General features: G+C 55.5%; 2 protein-coding genes across 3 annotated transcripts in view; one reads left to right on the plus strand and one right to left on the minus strand.

Annotated features, from left to right (window-relative positions):
- Positions 1–5,254: 5,254 nt before the first annotated feature.
- On the plus strand, positions 5,255–13,490 carry GRAP (GRB2 related adaptor protein). 2 transcript variants are annotated; one of them, XM_026704431.2, is made up of 5 exons: positions 5,255–5,548; positions 6,332–6,429; positions 7,824–7,946; positions 12,456–12,624; positions 13,019–13,490. In XM_026704431.2, exons 1-5 carry the CDS (start codon positions 5,471–5,473, stop codon positions 13,202–13,204), a joined length of 654 nt encoding a protein of 217 aa, XP_026560216.1. In that variant the 5' UTR covers positions 5,255–5,470; the 3' UTR covers positions 13,205–13,490. The 2 variants fall into 2 exon arrangements, with proteins under 2 accessions (XP_026560216.1, XP_087768932.1); XM_087912806.1 differs by lacking the exons at positions 12,456–12,624; positions 13,019–13,490 and adding an exon at positions 10,280–10,617 and having other exon boundaries at positions 5,330–5,548.
- A 496-nt stretch (positions 13,491–13,986) lies between these two features.
- SLC5A10 (solute carrier family 5 member 10) overlaps positions 13,987–20,091 on the minus strand; it is a 40,965-nt gene continuing 34,860 nt past the window's right edge. Inside the window, exons 11-14 of the mRNA XM_026704430.2 lie at positions 16,486–16,654; positions 15,899–16,114; positions 14,902–14,998; positions 13,987–14,525 (exon numbers count right to left, since the gene is read on the minus strand). Coding sequence (XP_026560215.1) covers positions 14,350–14,525; positions 14,902–14,998; positions 15,899–16,114; positions 16,486–16,654 — 658 coding nt within the window. The 3' untranslated portion in view covers positions 13,987–14,349. The remainder of the gene's footprint in view (positions 14,526–14,901; positions 14,999–15,898; positions 16,115–16,485; positions 16,655–20,091) is intronic.

The raw sequence follows: 20,091 nt of genomic DNA on the forward strand, positions 1-20,091 counted from the left end.
GCTCCCGGCCGGCCGGCGTGCCCACGTGAGGGCGTGCGCGCAGCCGGAGAGGGGTCCCCGCCTCCTCCCCCTCGCGCAGGCGCCCTGGCTGCCGAGGAGCCCGGGATTCGCGCGTGCGCCTTCGCAGCCGGCTGGCATGCAGCAGCACCGTGGAGAGCGCGCGCGCGCGCGAGCGAATGCAGAGATGCATGGATGCAGCTGCCCCCCCACCCCGGCATCCGCGCCCGCATGCATGGGCCGCCTCATTAAACGGTCCGAAAGCGACAAAAAGGGTTGCAAAAGCTGCCCAGGGATGCGCTGTGACCCGGTGCGCTTTTGCAATCCGGGTTTCCCAAGCTTGCATCTTTCCACTCGCAGAATTATTCCCCCAGCCCGGTCGGAGAACCGCCCCACAGGGCCGGGCGAGAGGAAGCCGGTGGGGCGAAAATGCAGCCCTGCCCAGATCCTTCTCCCACTAAGAACTGCACGGCCAACTGAAAGCATCTCTCCCTCCCCCCAAGGGGCCATGGAGATTCTCGGTCCTCCAGGTCCTGGTTCTGCCAAAGGTGCTTTTTTCTTCTTCCCCGGGAGCCAACTGGACCTTCTTGGTTTTTCTTTGAAGACGTTTCACTTCTCATCCCAGAAGCTTCTTCGGCTCCCCTCAAGGAGCCCCACCCTCTGATGGAGCAACCTTCAGGGCCTGCCTGGAATAGCTGCTTTCACTTCACTTTGCTTCTGGGGCACCTTCCTTGGCGGGTGGGATTCTGACCCCAGGTGTCAAAGCGGGGCTAGGGCTCTGCTCTTTTCCTGAGGAAGAGCCCCCCTCAAAAGCATAGTGCCCCCAAAGCCAACCCCTCTCGCTGGGCTGAACAGCCGTCGCCTGCAGGAGCCCTTGGATGGGCAGGGAACAGCTGGACTGCCCTGCAATTGTGTGTCCACGGGGTGCTTCATTTGCTGCCAAGCCAGCGGTATGTGCACATGGAGGCAGCATCGGAAATAAATATCTTTTATTGTGTTTGTTTCTGAGCAAATGCAGCCCAACCTCTGCCAAATCACGTTTTCTCCCTCCACCCTTTGATGAGGCTGAATCTTAGGAGGCGGCTCTGGGGCTCTGGCTTGTGTGCAGTTCAGCCTCCAAATCTCAGCGGGGTTCTGTGTTAGAAGGTCTGTCTGCAAAACACACACACAGGGGGACACACACACACAGGCAGCCCCCTCCCCCAGCTTCCAGAGTCATTAAAGAGATCAATAGAAGAACAAAGGGCTGTGTCAGAACTGCAAAATCGGACCTCAGGATAGAAAATGGAGCATAGCCGGACAGATGCCCAGGTTAGTGTGGTAATAAACGTAATAAATCAAGCATAAGAAAAGGTTTGTTTGCACACCAGAATCTTAATTTTCCACGTGCCCATTGCCCCAATCCCAAGGCAGCCCTCTTTTTAGAGCTGACGGTTGGCACAATAGGACCCAACACGCAGCTACGCCCAACGTTTGAAAATGGAGAAGCAAAAGGGAAAAAAATGGTAGGTTTCTGAGGATTTCCTGTGTGTGTAGCAGGGTGAGGACAGGAGAATCTTCAGGAGGCCTTCTGGGCTCCCGAGAGATGGTGCTTTCGCCTGGGTGGGCGTCGGGCGGGTTGCTGAGAAAGGGAGGGAGGGAGATTGATTGGTTTGGCTGGATATTTCCATATGCCAAGCAAGATAGGCAAGTAATAATTTATTCTAATTGGCACCCTGCTGCATTCTTCTCCTCTTTGATGAAAATGCCCAGCTGCTGCCTCTTCCTCCCAACACCTGGAGGAACCAGTGGTTAATGGAGGAGGAGGAGGAGGGGGGCGAAGGCCTCTCTTCTGCAGTCGCTTATTACTTTAGGAAGTTCAAGAGGCAAAGACCACGTCTCTCTTTGAAGAGAAGGCAAATCCCAGCAAGCTGGGCTTGTTTTTTATATTTCACACCCAGTTGGGTGCTTTCAATCCTGGCACCAACTGTGACTGTGATCTCCTTGGGCCGATGCCAGGGCGTTGGGGGCCCCTGTGTCGCCCAGATGCAACTGGGCCTTCCTCCCCTCTTAAAAAATGCCAGCCCCAGACAGGAAGGCTAAGCCAGTTGGCTCCCCTTCACCCTCTTCAGTTCTCGGTGGATTGATTCGGATCCAGATGTTCCCTGTTCTAGAGTGACCCCCTGAACCACTCCCCTCGCTGGGTCCCCTTTGGCTCAAAGCAGCATTTGTCTGCCTCCGCTATCTTAAGACAGGTGGACTTCAACTCCCAGAATTCCCCAGCCAGCATGGGTAAGATTTGAATTCCCAGAATCCCCAGGCCGGCATGCCAGCCGGGGAATCCTGGGAGTCGAAGTCCACAAGCCCTAAAGCCGCTAAGGTTTCGGGAAAGGTGTTGACCCTTGGAGGGAGCTCTTCTGGGCACAGGGGCCTTCCCGAGCCCTGCTGGACTGAGTCTGGAAGACAGGAAGCGTTTTTTCACGATGGCTGCCTTTCCCCAAAGGGGATGCCCTACCGCACGCTCTCCCCCAGCCTGACCGTCATCCACAGGGCAGCATGAAGGAGCTTTGGAACAGATGAATGGGCAGCCCCTCCCTCGCACACACACCCCCGGGGCTCCCCCTTCCTGAGATTCCCCCCCCCTCCCTGCACACCGAGGGACCCTGGAGCGTTTTAATGAAGGGCTGGCACACCAGCTAATCTCCCTCCTGCCTCTGCTTCCTGGCCTACGCATATTTTCGAGTGGGGGTGTCAGATCCCCCATGGATCTCCTGGAAGTCTGCCAGCATTTATGCAGGAAGAGCCGGGTCTGCTGAGATGCACTCACCAGACGAAGCATCCCGTTGCAGTGCTCTCACTTGCAGCCCCCGGCCATGTGCAGAGCCCCAGAACCTCTTCCCAAGGAATCTCGGGGTGGGGGTGGGGGGGGGAGGCTATGGCTGCCGTGTCCCCTTCTCCCGCCTCCTCTCCCCTATTTCGACATCCCTTTGCACCGTTGGAATCGCGTTCCTCTAATGCTCGGCCAAACGGGCTGTTTCCACCAGATCAGGAAAAGCAAAGGAAGCAGTAAAAATATAAAATAAAAATAGCATGGCTGCACATGATGCGTCTGACAGCAGCCAGGAAGTATTTGGCAACTCTGTAAGAAGACATCGACGGGAGCTGAAGAAAAGCAGCCTTCAGAACTGGAGACCTCTGGGGCCTGCCTGTCCCAGGGTGGGGCTGTTGCTGGAGTTGTCACTCACCAGCCGAAAAAAAAAATCGATAATAAATTCCTAAATGGAACTATTAAAATCATTTGGAAAAAAAATAGAGAGCCTGTAGGTGCTTTGGTTAAAATGTTGGATGGATACAGATTCTGGTTAACTCTTAAGTCATGCAACACCCTTTGGGCCAGTCATCATCTCAGCCTGCCTTGCAGGACTGTCGTGCAGGGCAAAATAGACCTTGCGCTGAGCCTAGATCCAGTAAAAGTGCATACCCGGTAAAAAAAAATATGCCTGCGGATGCCTTTCTCCCTGAGTAGAGGCTTGGAAAGGGTTCTCCCCTCCTTGATTTGTTCCTGGTTGTCCTTTCAAACTGGAATGCCAGGCTGCAGATCCTGCCACCCACCCACCCACCCGCTAGCTGGCTGCGTTCACACAATCTGCTTCCCCAGGCTGAGGAGGGAGGGAGGGAGGAAAAAGAACCGCGGGGGCCTTTGCTCAGCATGCTAAGCTCGGCGGGCATCGGCCAGCACGCTGAGTCAGTCAGCTGGGTACTTTTACGGTGCTGTGCCTATCCTGCGCTGCCCAGAATGCAGTGGGCTGGGCCAGCGTGCAAATGTTCTTAAACAGACAACCAGCAACCTTTACAAAGCGAGCCTATTGGGAGCCAAACCAGGGTTTGATTCAGTCACCAGCTTAAGGGTGAAGTGAGCGCAGGCAACTTGGGAATCTTATTTTTCCGGGAAGGAGAAGAACCAGGGAACCCAGCAACCTGCTCAGAGGAAGCCAAAAGGCTTCAGGGAGATTGAGGAAAACTATTCTGAGCTGCATCCCTCCGTGGTCCTGGCATTTGCCAAACGAGAGTCCAAGGGCATCTACAGGGCGCCAAGGGATGCCAGCCACGTTTGGCCCAGCAAAGCTCCTTTGCCCGTCTTCACCTACCTATTGCACCCACCGTGCTTGCCAGCCAGAAGAGAAAATGTGCTGCCTTGGAGCAAAAGGCCAGAGCAACACGGACCCCCCTGCCCAGCTGCGCATCAGGAGGCCCCACACGCACCTCTGCCCAGGCGATGCCCTTCGTGCTGCGGATGCCCCAGTGCTTGAAGTGGGGTCAGTCTGGAAAAATGATCTCTCTCTTTCTCGCCCCCCCGCCCCTCCTGTCCTGTCAAGGGAGCGACAGAGGGGGGCTTTTAGGGGTTTCTTCTCCTGGGCTCCCCAGGATGCACCAGAAGGCAGGACAAGAAACAACGGGTGGAACCTCATCCAGGAGACAAAACAACCTGGAGTGGTGGAGAAGCCGCCTGATAGCCACAACAATTAGCCGGCGGGACAACTTTTGCCTGCCGAAGTTGGAGGTGCTCCATCCCTGGTTAAGAAGAGACGGGAGAGCCTCTTGGTCTGGAATGGGGTAGGGTCTCCTGCTCTTGCAGGGGGGGTGGACTACAAGACCTCCAGGGTCCCTTCCAGCTCTATTGGATGGGTGGATGGGTGCACTTCAAGCCTCTGGTTAGGCAGAAGACGGTCCAAGGCCGCCTCGCCACCTGGTGGCCAAATGGGGCATTTTAGAAGGAGTTGGGCAGATGTTTGGGCAACTGCTTTGGCCGCAGGGCCACTGACACACACCCACCCCCACCCCACCCCGCGGATCCGTTGGGCAAGAGGGAAAGGCAGTGGGGCAGTGGGGCAGTGGGGCAGCAGGACCCCCCAAACTCCGAGCGGAGACTTTCCAAGCTCACCTTCTGCATCCGTTACACAAACTCAACAAATTATTGTGTGTGGTTTTTCCCCACCTAGAAAAGCAACAGGAGCCTTTCGAGGGGGAAAGAGGCTTGCCTGGGTTGGCGGCTTCGGCCAGGGGAAAAAAATAAGCCCCCTTTGCCTCTTTAGAAGCTGGTGATGGGTTCGAGCAGATGCGCCTGCCTCGAGCACAAGCCGCGCAGGCGGCAGGAAACCTTGCGCTGGAGCCCCCTGGGAGGAGAGGAGGAGGAATTCCCCGCTGTGAGGTTGCTTTCTGCAGGTGCAGCTTCTTTCGTCCTCCAGCAAACATAGTCAAATATACTTCCTGTCTCATTTCTACGCACATATTTTTTTCCCCTGTTCCTTTTTCTGGCCCCAAACTACCTCCTGACCTGTGGCTGGAAGGAAAACTTTGGGGGCTGATCTGCACGGGAGACGGGAGGCAACTCGGCCTGGTACTTCTCAAGAGAAACCCCTGGCTGGCTTTCTCAAGGGGCCTTCGTTGGACAAGCAAGTCCGGCCAACTGGGCTGGAGAAGGACCAGCCCCAACATGGAGGCCCTTGCCCTGTATAACTTCCAGGCGTCCGAGAAGGATGAGTTGGCCTTTAAGAAGGGAGACACGCTGAAGGTAAACTTGGCCGGGGGTGGGGGTGGGGGCGGTCAGGGCTGTTGGCAGATCAAACCTCACCTGCATTTGTTCTAAAACAACCAAAAATCAGATCCAGTTGGACTGCTGAACAAAATCTGTCATCTGAAGCAAGTTGAGAGATGAGAGGTAGGTAGATAGATGGAGGGAGGGAGGGAGGGAGGGAGGGAGGGAGGGATGGATGGAGACAGATAGAGATAGAGATAGAAGAGAGAAAGATGGTGATGGATGGGTAAATAGTGAGAAATAGAGGGAGGATAGATAGATAGATAGATAGATAGATAGATAGATAGATAGATAGATAGATAGATAGATAGATAGATAGATAGATAGATAGATAGATAGATAGATAGATAGATAGATAGATAGATTATAGATAGATAGATGAGAGAGAGAGAGAGAGATGATAGATAGATAGACTGACAGATGGATGGATGAGAGAGCGTGGGTATAGTTCCGATCCACCTTGCTAAAATTCCCCAAATAAAACAAGCATTATTAATCCCGCTTTTGCCAGAGCCTTCTCTCTCTCTGAAAAGGGCGCCCCGGAGCCATTTGGACGGCATCCTTGGGGCCCTGAGCTCCAGGAAAGCATTCTCTCCTCGAGCTTCACATCGTCCCCTGGGCTTCCTCCACGGCAAGATGGAGCCTGCCTTTATCTCCCCCCACCCCCAGCTCCAACCCCTCCCCTCGGCAGCCTCCTGCCCCTTCCCCCCCCCACGGCTCCAGCCAGAGGTTTGCTTATCCCTCCTTTTGAACCCACAGATTCTGAACATGGAAGAGGACCAGAACTGGTACAAGGCAGAGCTCTGTGGGCTGGAAGGCTTCGTCCCCAAAAACTACATCAAAATGAAAGCTCATCCGTAAGTAGCGCTTTCTTCCCCGCTTGGGCAAGACAGATGAAAGTCGGCAGAGGGGCGGTTGCCGTTGTTGATATCATCAGTTAATTCCCTCCTAGCGGGGACCTGGCCTGCTTAGTAGGACGCCACGGAGAGAAAGTCAGCGAGCGTTCCTTCAGCCCCACTTTGCCCATCGATTTCTACATTTGTGTCTCTTCTCTGTGCGCATAAACAAGCATACAGCATGCATAAATTAAAATGCATGGCAGTTTGTTGGCTTCATCCCATCAAGATCAATTCCAGCCACAGCAAGGATGCCAGACCTGGGTCACCGTTGGGCCCCCACGAAGCCCAAAGCAGCCCCCTCGCAAGGCCGAGGGGCGGTGGACGATTGCAAGAGCAGCCCAGAGAGTTTTCTTACAGGGCTCCGGTTGACATTTTTTGTTTTCTCTCCCCACCCAGCCCCCTTGGTTCAATATTCAAATGGGGGTGGGGGGTGGGGGTGGGTGGGAGGGGAAACCGAGCTGAGCTTCAGCCATGCGTTGCCTTGCAAAACAGGCGTCCTGAGAGAAGAAGAAGAAGGGAAGATCAGAGAGCGAAGGCACCTGGGGGGTCTTCTAGTCTAGCTCAAGCAGGAGGCCCTGGCTGGCTGGGGAATTCTGGGAGTTGAAGTCCACAAGCCTTAAACTTTCTATGTTGACCCCCCCGCCCCCCCGCCTTATATCGTTCGGGACCAATGGCTGCCCAATTTCTTCTTAAAACCCTCCGGTGATGGAGCACCCACAACTAGGTTGGATCTCTCCTTCCATCCGTGGCTCTTTGTCCTGCCTTCAGGGGCTTTGGAGCAGAGGTGGGCCCCTCCCTCTTCTTTGGGGCAGCCCCTCCAACGTTGGGAGGCTGCTACCGCCTGAAGAGATGATGGTGTTAGACCCGCCTGGAGTTGGGGGCTGCTCTGCTCAGAGCGCTTTGATGAAGAGAGACGGCCTAACCTCTGACCAGGGTCTCTTGCCCCACCCCGTGGATTTCCTTCCTCCCCATTCATTCATTCCCCTTGTGCCTTTCCCTGGTCCGGCCTCAGCTGCCGAGCGGTTGTCCCCAGGCAGAGCCGGCCCGGAGAATCCCAGCCGTGAGCTACTTCTGCAGGGTTAGGCACGAACCCTGAGTTTCTCCTGCACGCAAGAGAGACCAGTTCCGGTTCTCACCGAAAGGAGCTCAAGCAGAACCATCCACTCTCGTTCTGACAGAGTCCAAAAATAAACCGAGGCTGCTTTCATGAGCACCCTCTGAAGGGACCAAAGGGGAACCGAAACATCCTTGGCAGCCCCCGGGGGGGGGGGGGCTGTCACCTTTGATAGGTTGGGAACCTTGACCTGCTGCCTCTCGCCCCTAATCCCCACCTCCTGCCTCTGCCCCTCCAGGTGGTATTCTGGCAAAATCTCCCGGCAAGGCGCTGAAAAGGCCCTCCTCAAACGACGGTTCCGGGGCATGTTTCTCATCCGGGAGAGCGAAAGCAGCCCGGGGGATTTCTCCATCTCTGTGAAGTAAGTCCTTTGCCTCGAGGCCGCGGGAGTCGGGGGGTCCCTCTGCAGTTGAGATGCCCGTCAAGGGAACCCTGGGGAGACTCCTGCTGCGCGCAACTGTTGCCGTCGGCTGCAGCTCAGGGCACCAGAGGGTGCTCTCCACTCACCGGGAAGCAGCCGACGCAGCCTTTCCAGGAAAGAAACCGCCCAGGGCGCTTGGAAGGAGCCAATTTCCCAGCTTTGGGAAATGAGCAAGCAATTAAAAGGATATAACTGAGGGTTCCTACCAGTGCAAAGCGTGCTTCCGCTTCCGCAGTACACGGAATTGGCTATTCAGCGGCAGGTTCTTTGGCTTCTAGTGGTAGCCCACCCACCTGAAATGCCTGGGAGTTTCCGGGAGTTGAAGTCCACGCATCTTAAAGTCAAAAATGCGGCTCTACGCCCCTCGGAGTCACCCAGCACCTTCCTTCCCTCTCTGTGCTCCTCCCACCCCTCTGGGGGTGACAAGTTGGGGAGGGCCCCCTCCTCCTCCTCCTCCGTGCACATCTGGAGGGGTCCTTCCCAGCCCCTTCTCGCCCCCCCCACACCTGCCATGACCATCTTGGCACAAGCCAGGCAAGCAACAAAGCCACCATCCAAACAAAGCTGCTCTGCTGAAGGAGGTGCCCGGGAGGGAGGGTGGCGAGAGGATACAATTCAGGTTCATGTTCAGACTGATGCGCACAGCCTGGCACGCCAACCACCCAGCGAGTTTTCTGTGCCAAGGGCAACCCATTAGGGAGAGAGAAACCCGGGGGGGGGAGGGAAATGTGACTTCATCCACCCCTTTGCCAGCCTGGCACCTTTTCTTCATCTCGACCCACTTTGTATTCAAAGTCAAATCCGGGCCTTTTCTCTTTGCTTTTGTTCAAAGGCGACTCCTCTGCTTCCAAGGGACTAGAAACTTGTAGCAACAAGCCCCAAAGCTATCTATTAAACATGACAGAACTGACCTCTCCTTTATTTACCAGGGAGTGGTTCTGCTCTCCCTGAGCACAGTTCTTGGCTGGCGGCTGCAGGATTTGCCCCTGGAGGGGGATCCGACCAGGCACATCAGGCCAGCGGATTTCTTTCCCCCTGTACTCACCGTGAAGGACCTCGATCGGCCCCGCTCCCCCCCCACCCCCCTCAACCGCAGCCAGCATTCGTTAGAGGCCACAACTCCACAACTTCACACTTTGCCTTAAGTCTTCCGTGCTGCTTAACGGGGTGGGAGTGTTTAAACCAGGAGTCTCCACACCTGGCACTTCAACTCCCAGAATTCCCCAGCCACCTTGGCTTTGCTTTGCTACGCTGGCTGGGAATTCTGGGAGATGGAGACCCCAAGTCTTAAAGTTGCCAAGTTTGGAGGCCCCGGATCTAAGTTCAAGTAGTCCTTGACTTATGACCATGGTTGGGAACCAGAATTTCTGTTGCTGAGCAAGGCAAGTAGTTAAGTGAATCATGCTCAATTTGACGATGGTTTTTTTGCCACGGTCGTTATGCAGATCACTGGGGTTGTTCAAGGAATGATGTGGTCATTAAGCAAACCCGACTTCGCTTATTGACAAACCGGCATGGTGGTTTGCAAACCAAGATTTCCAGCTGAGCCAGATGTGCAAAGTCATTTCAAGGGAGGCGCCCAGGAAGCTCTCAGTTGGAAGGGGTCCCTCTTCTTGACTTCCTTTCCAAGGGATCGAATGGCCCTAGGTGTGTTTCCAAAATGCCACAGGTGAGAGGCCCAGGTGTCAGCGGGCCCTTGTGTGTCCTGTCCTGTTCTAAGGGAGGGGAAGGAAAACCAAGCTGAGCTGGTGGAAGAGGCCGGGATGATTCGTCCTAGATCAACAAGGGAGTTGAGTTTCCAGAGACAGCAATGAAAAGTTGCTTCCTTCGTGCCCTCAATTATATGGCCAAAATGGTGGAGTCACCCTGGGTGGATTGGCAAGGCCAAAGGGCTGTAGAAACCCCGTTCCAGGATCCCAGGCACATCGATGTACTGAGATCTCATCACCTATAAGCCTTGCTGTCTCTGCCCAGTTCCAGAAGAGGAAGTGGACCTGCCCTTCCAGAAGAAGAGGGCAAACTAGGCCCAAGCCTGAGGTCTCCTCCCCTGCTTGGACCAGAGGAACAGACCGGTTTCCCCAAAGGTGCTCCAGAACCTGCAAAGTCAGGTCAACCTTTGCAGGGCTCCATCCTGGTGCCTCTTTCTAAGAGATGTCAACAGGCCAGACATCGTTTCCTCCTGACCTGGAAAACCACAGAGCTTGAACTTGCGTCGAGTTCTCTGCCCAAATTAAGCTGTGGTTGCTGTCTAATTTTACCATCGTTTTTCCTAGGATCATGGGGCGCAGTTTTCATCAACAGGGCGTAGAAAGGACAGCTCTGCAGCTTACTCCTGTGTCAGCAGAAAATAGGCAGGTGGCTTTTGAAGAACTACCAAGGATAGGAAGCCGCTTTGCATGGGATCTTCTGCCACTTTCACATGACCCAGAAAGGGATCTGAGTAAGAAGAGTCCTTCTCTGCCCAACATGCTGGCTTCCATGTGGCCAGCGTGGCTGGGAATTAAGGGGGCTACATTCCCAAAATGTCAGGAGTGGGTTGAGGAGATTGACGTGGGATCATGACGGGTAAAGCGGCTTCTCCTGGAGTCCCGTTTGATTCTTCCTTCACATGGCGGGTCTCCAAAACCCAGGAAGGCCTTAACCCAGTCGTCGTAACTTAGGATCTCTTTAATGTTCAGGGCGGAATAGGGGATTTTCTGCCTGAAAAAGCGCTGTGTCCCCTTCCCAAGTGTCCCGATGAAGAGAGGTTGACCCAAACCCATCTTGGGCAAATCCATCCATTGAAGTTCTATAGCTGCCCATCCCGTCTGGGCAGCTTACAATTCAACACCGTCCATTTTTCTTCTCCTACAGTTGGGTCTTCTTCAAACCAACCCTCAAAGCTTTCTGAATAGTTGCTTCCTCCCCTCCCTAGCAGGCCCCATCCCTCCAACCGTTGCCTCCGCAACGACACGACGCCCGCTGCCCCATCTCCAGACTGTTCTTCTCATCTCAGGCATCAGGTGGGCACTTGAGGCCTCGGCACCCAGAGCCAAGAAATGTGCTTCCTGGCACATCGCCTAAAATCAAAACATCGCTCAGACTCTCTGGGGTGTTTAATCTGCGACTTTGCGGATGCAAGTTGTCACTTGACACAGGAGCTGTGAAAGCAAAGCTGTTTTCCCGTCGCTTCTTTGTGTTTATACCAGCTTTGTGCCTCTCCTGTTTCAGCAGCCGAAAGCTTAGGAGGCAGAGTGATGAGAACAGGGTGTAATTATGGCTTAACCCCAGTGCTGGAATTGCCAAGGATGGGACTTTTTTTTAAAAAAAGCAATTTGCGGCTGGGCAGCTAAATTGCCAAATAAAAGTTTCTTTTGGAGGTGATTTGGAACTTCCCTGGGCATTTAGAAGCAGAAGGGTAAAAATTGCACCAAGTTTCTGGCCTCTGATCATTTTCCAAAGGCGGCAATTTTGAGAGGGGTGGACTTCAACTCCCAGCATTCCCCAACCAGTATGCCTTGCTGGGGAATCCTGGGAGTTAAAATCCACAAGTCTTAAAGTTTGGAACATCCCTTTGGAAAATATTGGGTTTAACCCTGGCAGTTCAGGAGACCGTCGTCAAAGGCACCAGTTCTCCACCATCTCCAGAGGTTTTTGGCCTGTGACTGTCAACGGTTATTTTGCCCCAAGACAACCAAACCCAGCAGTTACCTGGCTGGAAATAAGGCCTTTTGCAGTTATATCAGACATACAACACCGACTGTCATCAACCCCACCTGGCTGTCCACCTCACATCTCACATACTGAGACCTGGCGAAGGTTGGCAAGCAAGTTGCACGCCGAGGGTGCGCTCTTTGTGAGTCAAGGCTGTGGGGATTAGCAGGAGCTCCGGAGGTCAGCCTGCAGGCGAATTGCTCTTCTTCCTTCCTTCTCTTGGTTTAAAGGAAGCCTCGGCACAAGAGCCAAGGAGCCTAGATGGGAGAGCTTGGGCGAGGTCCCCACCGAGAGGCCAAAGCCCTCACTCGTGCCAGGTTGCGTCCTTCCTGTGGCAAACAGACTTTAAATAAAAGGTTTAAAATAGATAAAATAGATGCAGAAAGCGAAGTTGCTTTAGTAAGGTGGAATATCAGCGTTGGAAGGGACCTGGGAGGTGTTCTGGTTAGGCAGGAGAGCCTTTACGGTCTCCGAGTAATGGCTGTCCAATCTGATGGGCGGGGGAGACTGTCTTGTTATCCGGTCTTTGCGGTAGACACACGACAAGGAAGGTCGCCCTTCTTCTTTCTCCGTGATGGACTCTGGTCCGTGAAATTATTTCCTAGAACCATCAACCTGGAGGGCCACTGAGGCCATCAAGCCAACCCCTGCTCCGTAGAAGAAGCCCAATCCACCCCGCAAGTGCCCGGCTGTGCTCCAAGCACCCCGCTCTCCTCCTCAGCCCTAAACTTCATCCACCCTCTGCTTCCCTCCTAGCTACGGAGACCAAGTGCTGCATTTCAAAGTTCTCCGAGATAAAAGGGGCAAGTACCACCTCTGGGAGGAGAAGTTCAACTCCATCAATGAACTGGTGGACTTCTACCGAACCACCAGCATCGACAAGAAGAGGCAGGTCTTCCTGAAAGACCACGGAGAAGCCGAGGAGGTAAGGAACCCACCCAGCCTCCCCTCGCTTTTTCCCCGTCCTGTTGTAACGGTGAATAGTTGTAAACAAGTGGTTGGCAAGTCAAGGGCTACTTGGAATTGCACCCCTTAATTTAGAAGATGGCCTCTTCTGGAGCCTCCCTTGACCTCCTGGGCTCCCACTGCCCACCAAGCCAAGGCTGACCTTGGAGAACGTCTTGCCTTGGGAGCTTCTAGCCAAGTGGACAAAGGCACCCCAGATCTTCTGTCTCACTGAATGATCCCCAACCTCTCGCTCCAAGAACGCCCATCTCATCCCCCACCCCATTCAACCACAGAGCTGGGACAAGGGCAGGGGGAGGAGGAGGGAATTGCTAACAAGACCCCACATTTCCTTTCCCCCCTTTCGCCCGCAGCCCAGGAAGCCGACGTTCGTCCAAGCCCAGTTCGACTTCTTGGCCGAGAAGCCCTCGCAGCTGAGCTTCTGCAGAGGGGACGTCCTCAAGATTCTGGACTGCTCAGACCCTCACTGGTGGAGAGGGAAGCTGGGGGTGAAGACGGGCCTTTTCCCTCGGAACTACGTTTTCCCCCTGCGCATGTGACCTGCCCGGCTCACTCAACCATCCCTTCTGGGCCTTCCCTTCTCTGGCACGAGGTCAGCCGATGTTCTCACTCGGCCCTCAACCAGAGCCAGGCAAAACGTTTCATTACTTTTGCACTCCGACCTTAAAAGAGGAACCCCCAGACGGCCGTTCGGAGGCTGGACCTTTGGGGCTCATTGCAGACTGAAATGCTTTGCGGGCCGATCCCCGTCACTCACCTGGAGCCCAAACAAACCTCTGGAGTTTTCTAATTATTTTGCCTTATAAAACAACGTATTTCTAGCCTTAGAACGGCCGTGCAGCTTCAATCAAAGCGCTGTCCTAAGTCAGCCCTTCTTCACAACTGCCTTATGGTCCAACCATCTGATGTTTTCAAAGAGCTGCCTGAATTTACGTGCTGGAATGACCTACAGCAAGAAATCTGATCCGCTGGTGGTTCCTACCACCTCACATTGGTAGGGGGGAAAAAACTACAGTTCTCAGCATCCCTTGACAAGATGCGTGGACCGCAAACTTACAGTGGAGGGGTCCCTCCTAGAGATGCCCTGCAGAGCATGCTGGCCAGGGAATTCTGGGAGTTGAAATCCACCCATCTTAGAGTGGCCGAGGTTAGAAACACAGCTCTGGATGCTGTCTTGGTCTCAGAGCCCTCTTGACTGCTACAGAAGGTCTGCTGCAAACCTTCAGCCTCCAAGTGGCCCTCGGACCCCCCCCAGGGGCCCTCCAAGGAGGCGGGGCAACAGTTCTCATCTTCCTAAAGCTGCTCTTACCTGCCAGAGAGACAAGTTTCCAAAATTGATTTATTGGGTTTTATCTTCTGTGCCACTAGGCGACTTGAAGAGCCGAGCAAAGTGGCAACCAGGACTTACAAACTGAACGCCCCCCCGCCCCGCCCCCCCCAAGTCATTTCTTTCATTCCTAGGGGGAAAAAAAATCTCTTGATGAAATAAAAGTTTTCCCTTTAAACCCCCGAGTCCCTTTTGGAGAAATTTTCTTCAAATCCTTCTTCCAAAAGCCCCTTTGCTTTGCCAAGAACCCCCAGGGCGGAAATCTATTGAGAAGCACCCCCAACCCGCCCCCCACTTTAAGGCCCCTTGGAACGCAGCCCCCTCCCTCCCTCCTGCCCCCACCCCACAGAAACCCCTTCAAGCGAAGTAAGCGTAGAAAAAGAGGTTGATGCAGAGGAGGACCAGGGCGTTGGCAGAGCAGACCCGGGACCAGAAGCCGGCTGCCCTCTGGGTGCTCCGGCCACCCTTCCCTGGGGCACCTTCAGCCTCCCTCTCGGTGCAGAAGGACCCCGGCTGGGGGATTCCTGGGGCAGCTGGCAGGGAGGAGAGAAGGAGAAGCCTACGGTCAAAATCAGGGTGCTCAGAGACGGCGCTCTCCCCAGACATCACTGCCACCCAACCTCCATGCGCAGGAGCAGTCCACCTTAGAGTAGGAACGCCAGGGGGAACAATCAAGGTTTGCCTCCTGCTTGCAAACCAAGGCCATTTCATGACTTGCAGGTGTCCGCCAGCCCTAGCAGGGGCTGGATGGCCTTTGGGTGCCCCTCCCCCCCCCAAATGTAAGCCATTCACTTTCTGTCCCTGGGAGGCTGGCTCTGCTTTTTTCTTGTCTTCATCCTCAGAGAAGAGCTGGCTTGGCATCAACCCTGGGATGCAAAGAGGAGTTTGGCTCCTGGCCCAGAGACCCACCGTCTTTCCCCGGGCCGGGCAGGGACGGGGCTCCGGAGAGATGGGCAGGTGAAGGCGCCTCCAGGGACCGCCGAGTCCACCAAGTCACGTCCTTTATCTACGGTGGTTTCCAAAAGAGGAAAAGAGAATTGTGGCAGCTGATAAAACATGAACCCCGACTCTTCCCTTCCCTTCCTTACCCTTTTCTTCCCTCTCCCCCTCCCCTCCCCTCCCCACTAGTAGGGGGGATCTTGCCTGGGGCCATAAGAAGAGGACTGTTTTGGGGGGAGGGGGTGGACCAGTTCCCAGCCCAGGACATCCTTCTGACGGCCCCTTCCACCTTCTCCTATTTTTCCTCTCCAGGGCCAAGGGACAAAAGCCTTCATCCCCCCCCCCCTCCATCCTGGAAACGGGCACGGAAGCCCCCAGACCCAGTCCGGGAAACCTGGCTGGTTCCCCAGGGAGGAGTCGGAGTGGATCCCAGGACAGGCTGTTCCCCAGCACTTCTAGGGGGGCAAAAGGCTGCCGTGTTTGGGGAGGTGGCTGTTTCTGAGGGCGGGGAAGTGGGGGGGGAGACTCACTGCTGGGAGGGGCAGCTTCGCCCTCCCCCCTCCCTCCCATCAGCCCAGGAATGCAGGACCGGCTCACCCATCGTGCTTAGGTGCGGCGTGGCCGGTCGGAGGCTCTGAAGCTCGGCGTCCTTAGCCCAGCGGCTTCTCAGTTGTGGCTTCGGCTCAGCCGGAGACACAACCCAGCCCTTCTCTGAGTCAGCCGGCAGAGCAGCAGCCATGCATCCAGCCTGGAGATCAAGCTCGCCTCTCCCACCCCCAACCCCAGCGGTGGGGCCAGGCGAAGCCCCCAATTCTCCCCCCTGCCCCCAAATGCTCCGCTACTAACTCCGTCCTTCCTGGCCCTCCAGTTTGGAAAGGGAGGGGATTTGGCCCTCCCTGGGGCACCTCTGCGGATGCCCCCAGCCATGCCCTCCAGGGGCTGTGCCACCCCACCTTTCCGGACTCACCTGGGCTTCAGACGGGGGCGGCGTCAGCCAGCTGATGCCCACCACGCTGGCCGCAGTCAGGAGACACAGGAGGGGAGCGAAGTGGAGGTAGTGCAGATCCCTCACAAACGGGGGCCGATGGTCCAGGACGCCGCAGCGGGGGGCCGGGTAGGCGAACTCCAAGGCCATCCGGCTCAGCCCCACTGCCAGCCCCACCGCCAGGCCCCAAAAGGCCCCCTGCACAAGGAGACCAGGGCCGTCTAGACCAGGGGAGTCCCCCGCTGGCAACGTCAAGGCTCCCAGCATGCCCCAACCAAGGCTACGGTAAGGGTCGTTCTTTGGGGTCCATGCACCTTTCTCTCCAAATCCAGGTGAGCCACACACGGCCTCCCCAAGGCCAGCGTCCCGTAACAACCGTCCAACACACCCCAAGGCTCTCCTGAACCGGGATGGGTGGTTTTGTACCCTGGCCAGGTGTGCAAAGGGCTGCATGGATTGGTTGTGCCTCCCCGAGCACCACTGGGGCAGCCAGAGGTCCAGCGCTGTTGAAGACAACGAAGGCACACACTCACCCACTCACACACACACACACAAAACACCGAAGTCACCTGCTCGTTGGCTCTCTTCCAAAACACGGCCAGGAGAAAGACGGCGGTGACGGGAGGGGCCAGATAGCTGGTGACCGACTGGATGTAGATGAAGAGCTGACCGCTGTTGGAGCTCTGCAGGATGGGCAGCCACCCCACACTCACCGCCACCAGGATGACGGTCACCACCCTGCCAAAGCAGCAAAGACACAGGTGCCCTTTGCCCTTCCCTGCTCACCTTCCCCCTTTTCCACCTCCAGAATCACCCGGGGGGGGGGCTACAAAAAGGGGTCTCACAGCCGGATCCTGGAAGGTGGACTTTCCTAGGGATTGTGTCCCTCTGCCGGAAAAGATTGAGGGGTCCGTTGTCCCTGTTGAGGATCATTTTTGTTCCTGCGATGGTCATTGACTGCAATAAACCTCCTTCCCTTCTTTCTTCTCCTTCCTTTTTTCCCCCCTTTTCCCTCCCTTTCTTCTCTTTCCTTCTCCTTCTTTCTCCCTTCTTTTCTTCCTTCCCCTTCCTTCCCCTTCCTTCTCCTCCTTTCTCCCTTTTCTTTTCTCCCTTCTTCTTTCCTTCTCCTTCTTTCTCCTTCATTGCTTCCTTCTCCTTTCCTTTCCTTCTCCTCCTTTCTCCCTTTTCTCCACCTTCCTGATTACAAAGGTTTCCCCCAACTCAAATAATATTTGAACGCTGTCGGGCAACCCTCCGGCCTCACTGAAACATTCGCTTATTTTAAGGTTTCTGTTTCCTTAAGGTTTCACGTTCTCCTGCCAAGCCAAGGATGGTCCTGAATGGCTAAATGAGGGACACGACCCAGCCAACCCTGAACCCCCGACTTCCGTCCCAGGAAGGAGAGCGGGGGCTGGGAGAGGGAGCTTGGCAGGCAGCCTAGACAGCCAGCTGATAAAACGGGACCTGAATCCAACCCAGAAGTGTAATTTGAGAAAGCGTCTCCGAAACGACCTCCCCGCGTTGTCTGAGAAGCAAAGGCAAAGGGGACCGAGGGGGGGGGGGGCGGCATGGAAGCTCTTTCCACTTCCTGTTCTTCCATCCTTACAATCAAGGTGTCGGTTTCCCGGCCTGGGCTACCTCAGAGGGTTGACACACCCGTCCCAGCACACCCACGTCCCCTTGCAACCCATCGTACGATGGAGGGACGGATTTTGCAAGCTTGTGGAAACTCAGCTGAGTCACTCTGGATTTCAGGGGCAACCCTAGCCGAAGCCACTCATGGCAGCACCCACATTCGGAAGTGACGGTGTCACCTGTTTCTCCCAAGCGTGACGGCCTGAGAGTCACTGCGGAAGGAATTCAGCCTATCAACACCTCTGAAGCCATCACTCAACAACGCCCCGGCCAGGAACGGTGCCTCGTGGCTTATGACCCCCACACCAGGAGGCACACCAAATTCTGGGAAGCCACCAAAGAAAAAGGAGGTTAAGGCCTTCCGCTCCCACCATGCAAAACCCACAAATCCTCGCAATGCACCATCAGCCCTGAGAAAAACCATGACAAATAGAAGAAGCAGCAAACAAGTCCAGGCACATCATTATGATAACTCTTTATTTATACCTCGGGCCAAAAAAGCCAATCAGGCCTTAATTAATGCATCCCCTTATTCTGGTAGCTCTCCTGGGGGAAAAGAAGGAAGGTTGCTAAGGCGGAAGATCGCAGAGACCTAAAGTCGATGCTGCCTTTTCAACTCGACCTTGAAAAATCAGCCTTTCAGGGAAAGAGCTTCCGCCCCGAAGCCCAGCATGGAATTTTAGGAACTGCAAAAAGGGAAATGATGGCAGGGCGAGGCGAGCAAGTGAGAAATGCTAAACATCGTTAATGCAACATAACATGAATGTCTTTGTTGTCCAATTTTGAATAGTCACCTTGGCAGCTTCCTGTTGTCCTATGGAAAGCACCTTATGGCCAGGGAGGGCAAGCGACAGACATGCTTTCCCCGGTTCCTGAAGCAATTAGGCAGTTAACTTTTTAAACTTTTAACTTTTCGGACATTTAAATGCCTGGAGGTAGGTTTTTGTGGAAGACTAAAGAAGGTATAAACCAGCCAACTTTATAACCAATCAACTTTAAGACGCGTGGACTTCAACTCCCAGAATTCCCCAGCCAGCCACGGGAGCGGAAGTCCACGTGTCTTAAAGTTGCTCAGATTGAGGAGTTTTGGTATACATGTTTGGCAAGAAAGGAGGCTAATTGGCAGGTGAGCGTTTGCAGTCCAGCACACCTGGGCAGCGTTGGGTGGAGAATCTTCTCGAAGGTTTGACAGCTTCATAATCCTGATTGTTACTGTTCCCAGCCTAGGATGAGAAAGGGCCACGCAGACGTTTTAATTGACCCGCTGGGTTAGCCAACCCGGCAGGGCTGTCCTCAAACAGCCGCCACGTCCTGGGAAAAGGCACTTTGGCATAACTGCCCATCTGTCTCCAAGCTTTTGGGCGAGTCACGATGGCCGCCTCCTCCTCCTCCTCCTCCTCCTCCCCTCGCTTCTTTCAAAGCCAAGCCAGGGCAGTGGCCCAGTCCTGCCCGTTGCAGGCATTTCTCAATCAGCATTAAGAACAAGAAACTTCTCCAGGCCGGGGAGGTAAACAAGACTTGAAGGAGGGCAGAAAAGGTCACTGGCCTGGTTGGCACGAGGAGGTCATGAGGCGCCTGGGGTCATCCCTGCAGGCTCCAGAGGTTGGGCCAGCTGAAGGTCCACCCCCATGAAGGATGGACTCCACAGGGGTGCGGGGTTAGGGGTGCAGGGGGCCGGGGTTCAGCATGGGGGGAGCCACAGGTGGGGGTGGGAAGCCATCACCATCACCCTTGAGGAGGCACCGGGTCTGCAGCCCCCAGCCAGCCTGCCAACCAGCGCTAAGAGGGGGGGCTTCGGGTGGCTGGGAACAGAGGCAACGGGGCGGCAGAGACTCTTCAGCCCAAACGTTCCTCCTGCGGGGCCAGCGCTGCAGTTCACCAGCCTCGCTTCAAGCAGCTCAGGAGATCGGGCCCGGATGGCAAAGGGCATCGTGGCTGCAGAGCCCCCCCACCCATCCTGCCATGGACCCAGTCCTTGAATGACCCAATTCTCCCCCCCCCCTCCGCACAGCCACCCTTTGGCTTCCAGCCCCATCCTCCTTGCGTGCCACTCCCCTTGCGGGGGGAGATGACGCAAGGGCATTGATACTGCAGGCAAACGGGAAGAGAAGGAAGAGGCGCCTCGGCCTTATAAGGACAAGCACAGCTTTTGGGTTACCTGCCGAGACAGGATCTCTGTTTTTCCAAGCGGGGCAACTGTTTGCTTCTTCCCCATGGCAACCGGGGACTCGGTCCCCACCTGGCAGCTTCAGCCTCAGCTCCTGAAAATCAGCTGCTCCTCCCTGGATCAAGCGGGGTGCCAGAGCGCAGAAGGGCCCCTCAGGCTCCTGGTCCACAATCCAAGTCCCACCCGACCCTCCATCAGAAGCAGAGGGGGACCTCCCGAACTCTCCCCCCGCCCCTCAGTCTCCCTGCCCCCCAGCCCGTCCCACATTGCGGAAACCCCCGAGGCTGACGCAGGGGCGTGCCCATCTCCCCCGCAGCTTTCTTTCCCCGCCCGGTTGCGCCCAGCGGGCATCGCAGCCCCTCTCCGCACATCA

This window comes from Pseudonaja textilis, chromosome 14 (genome assembly GCF_049901715.1).
Source record: "Pseudonaja textilis isolate UNSWEBS1 chromosome 14, rPseTex1.2, whole genome shotgun sequence".
NCBI classification, from domain to species: Eukaryota; Metazoa; Chordata; class Lepidosauria; order Squamata; family Elapidae; genus Pseudonaja; species Pseudonaja textilis.

Excerpts from the sequence above, each read along its gene's own strand:
- GRAP (XM_026704431.2), top strand. The coding sequence starts at position 5,471 with ATGGAGGCCCTTGCCCTGTATAACTTCCAGGCGTCCGAGAAGGATGAG. Across the intron at positions 5,549-6,331 it reads AGAAGGGAGACACGCTGAAG|ATTCTGAACATGGAAGAGGA; the intron begins GTAAACTTGGCC and ends TTGAACCCACAG. Across the intron at positions 6,430-7,823 it reads ATCAAAATGAAAGCTCATCC|GTGGTATTCTGGCAAAATCT; the intron begins GTAAGTAGCGCT and ends CTGCCCCTCCAG.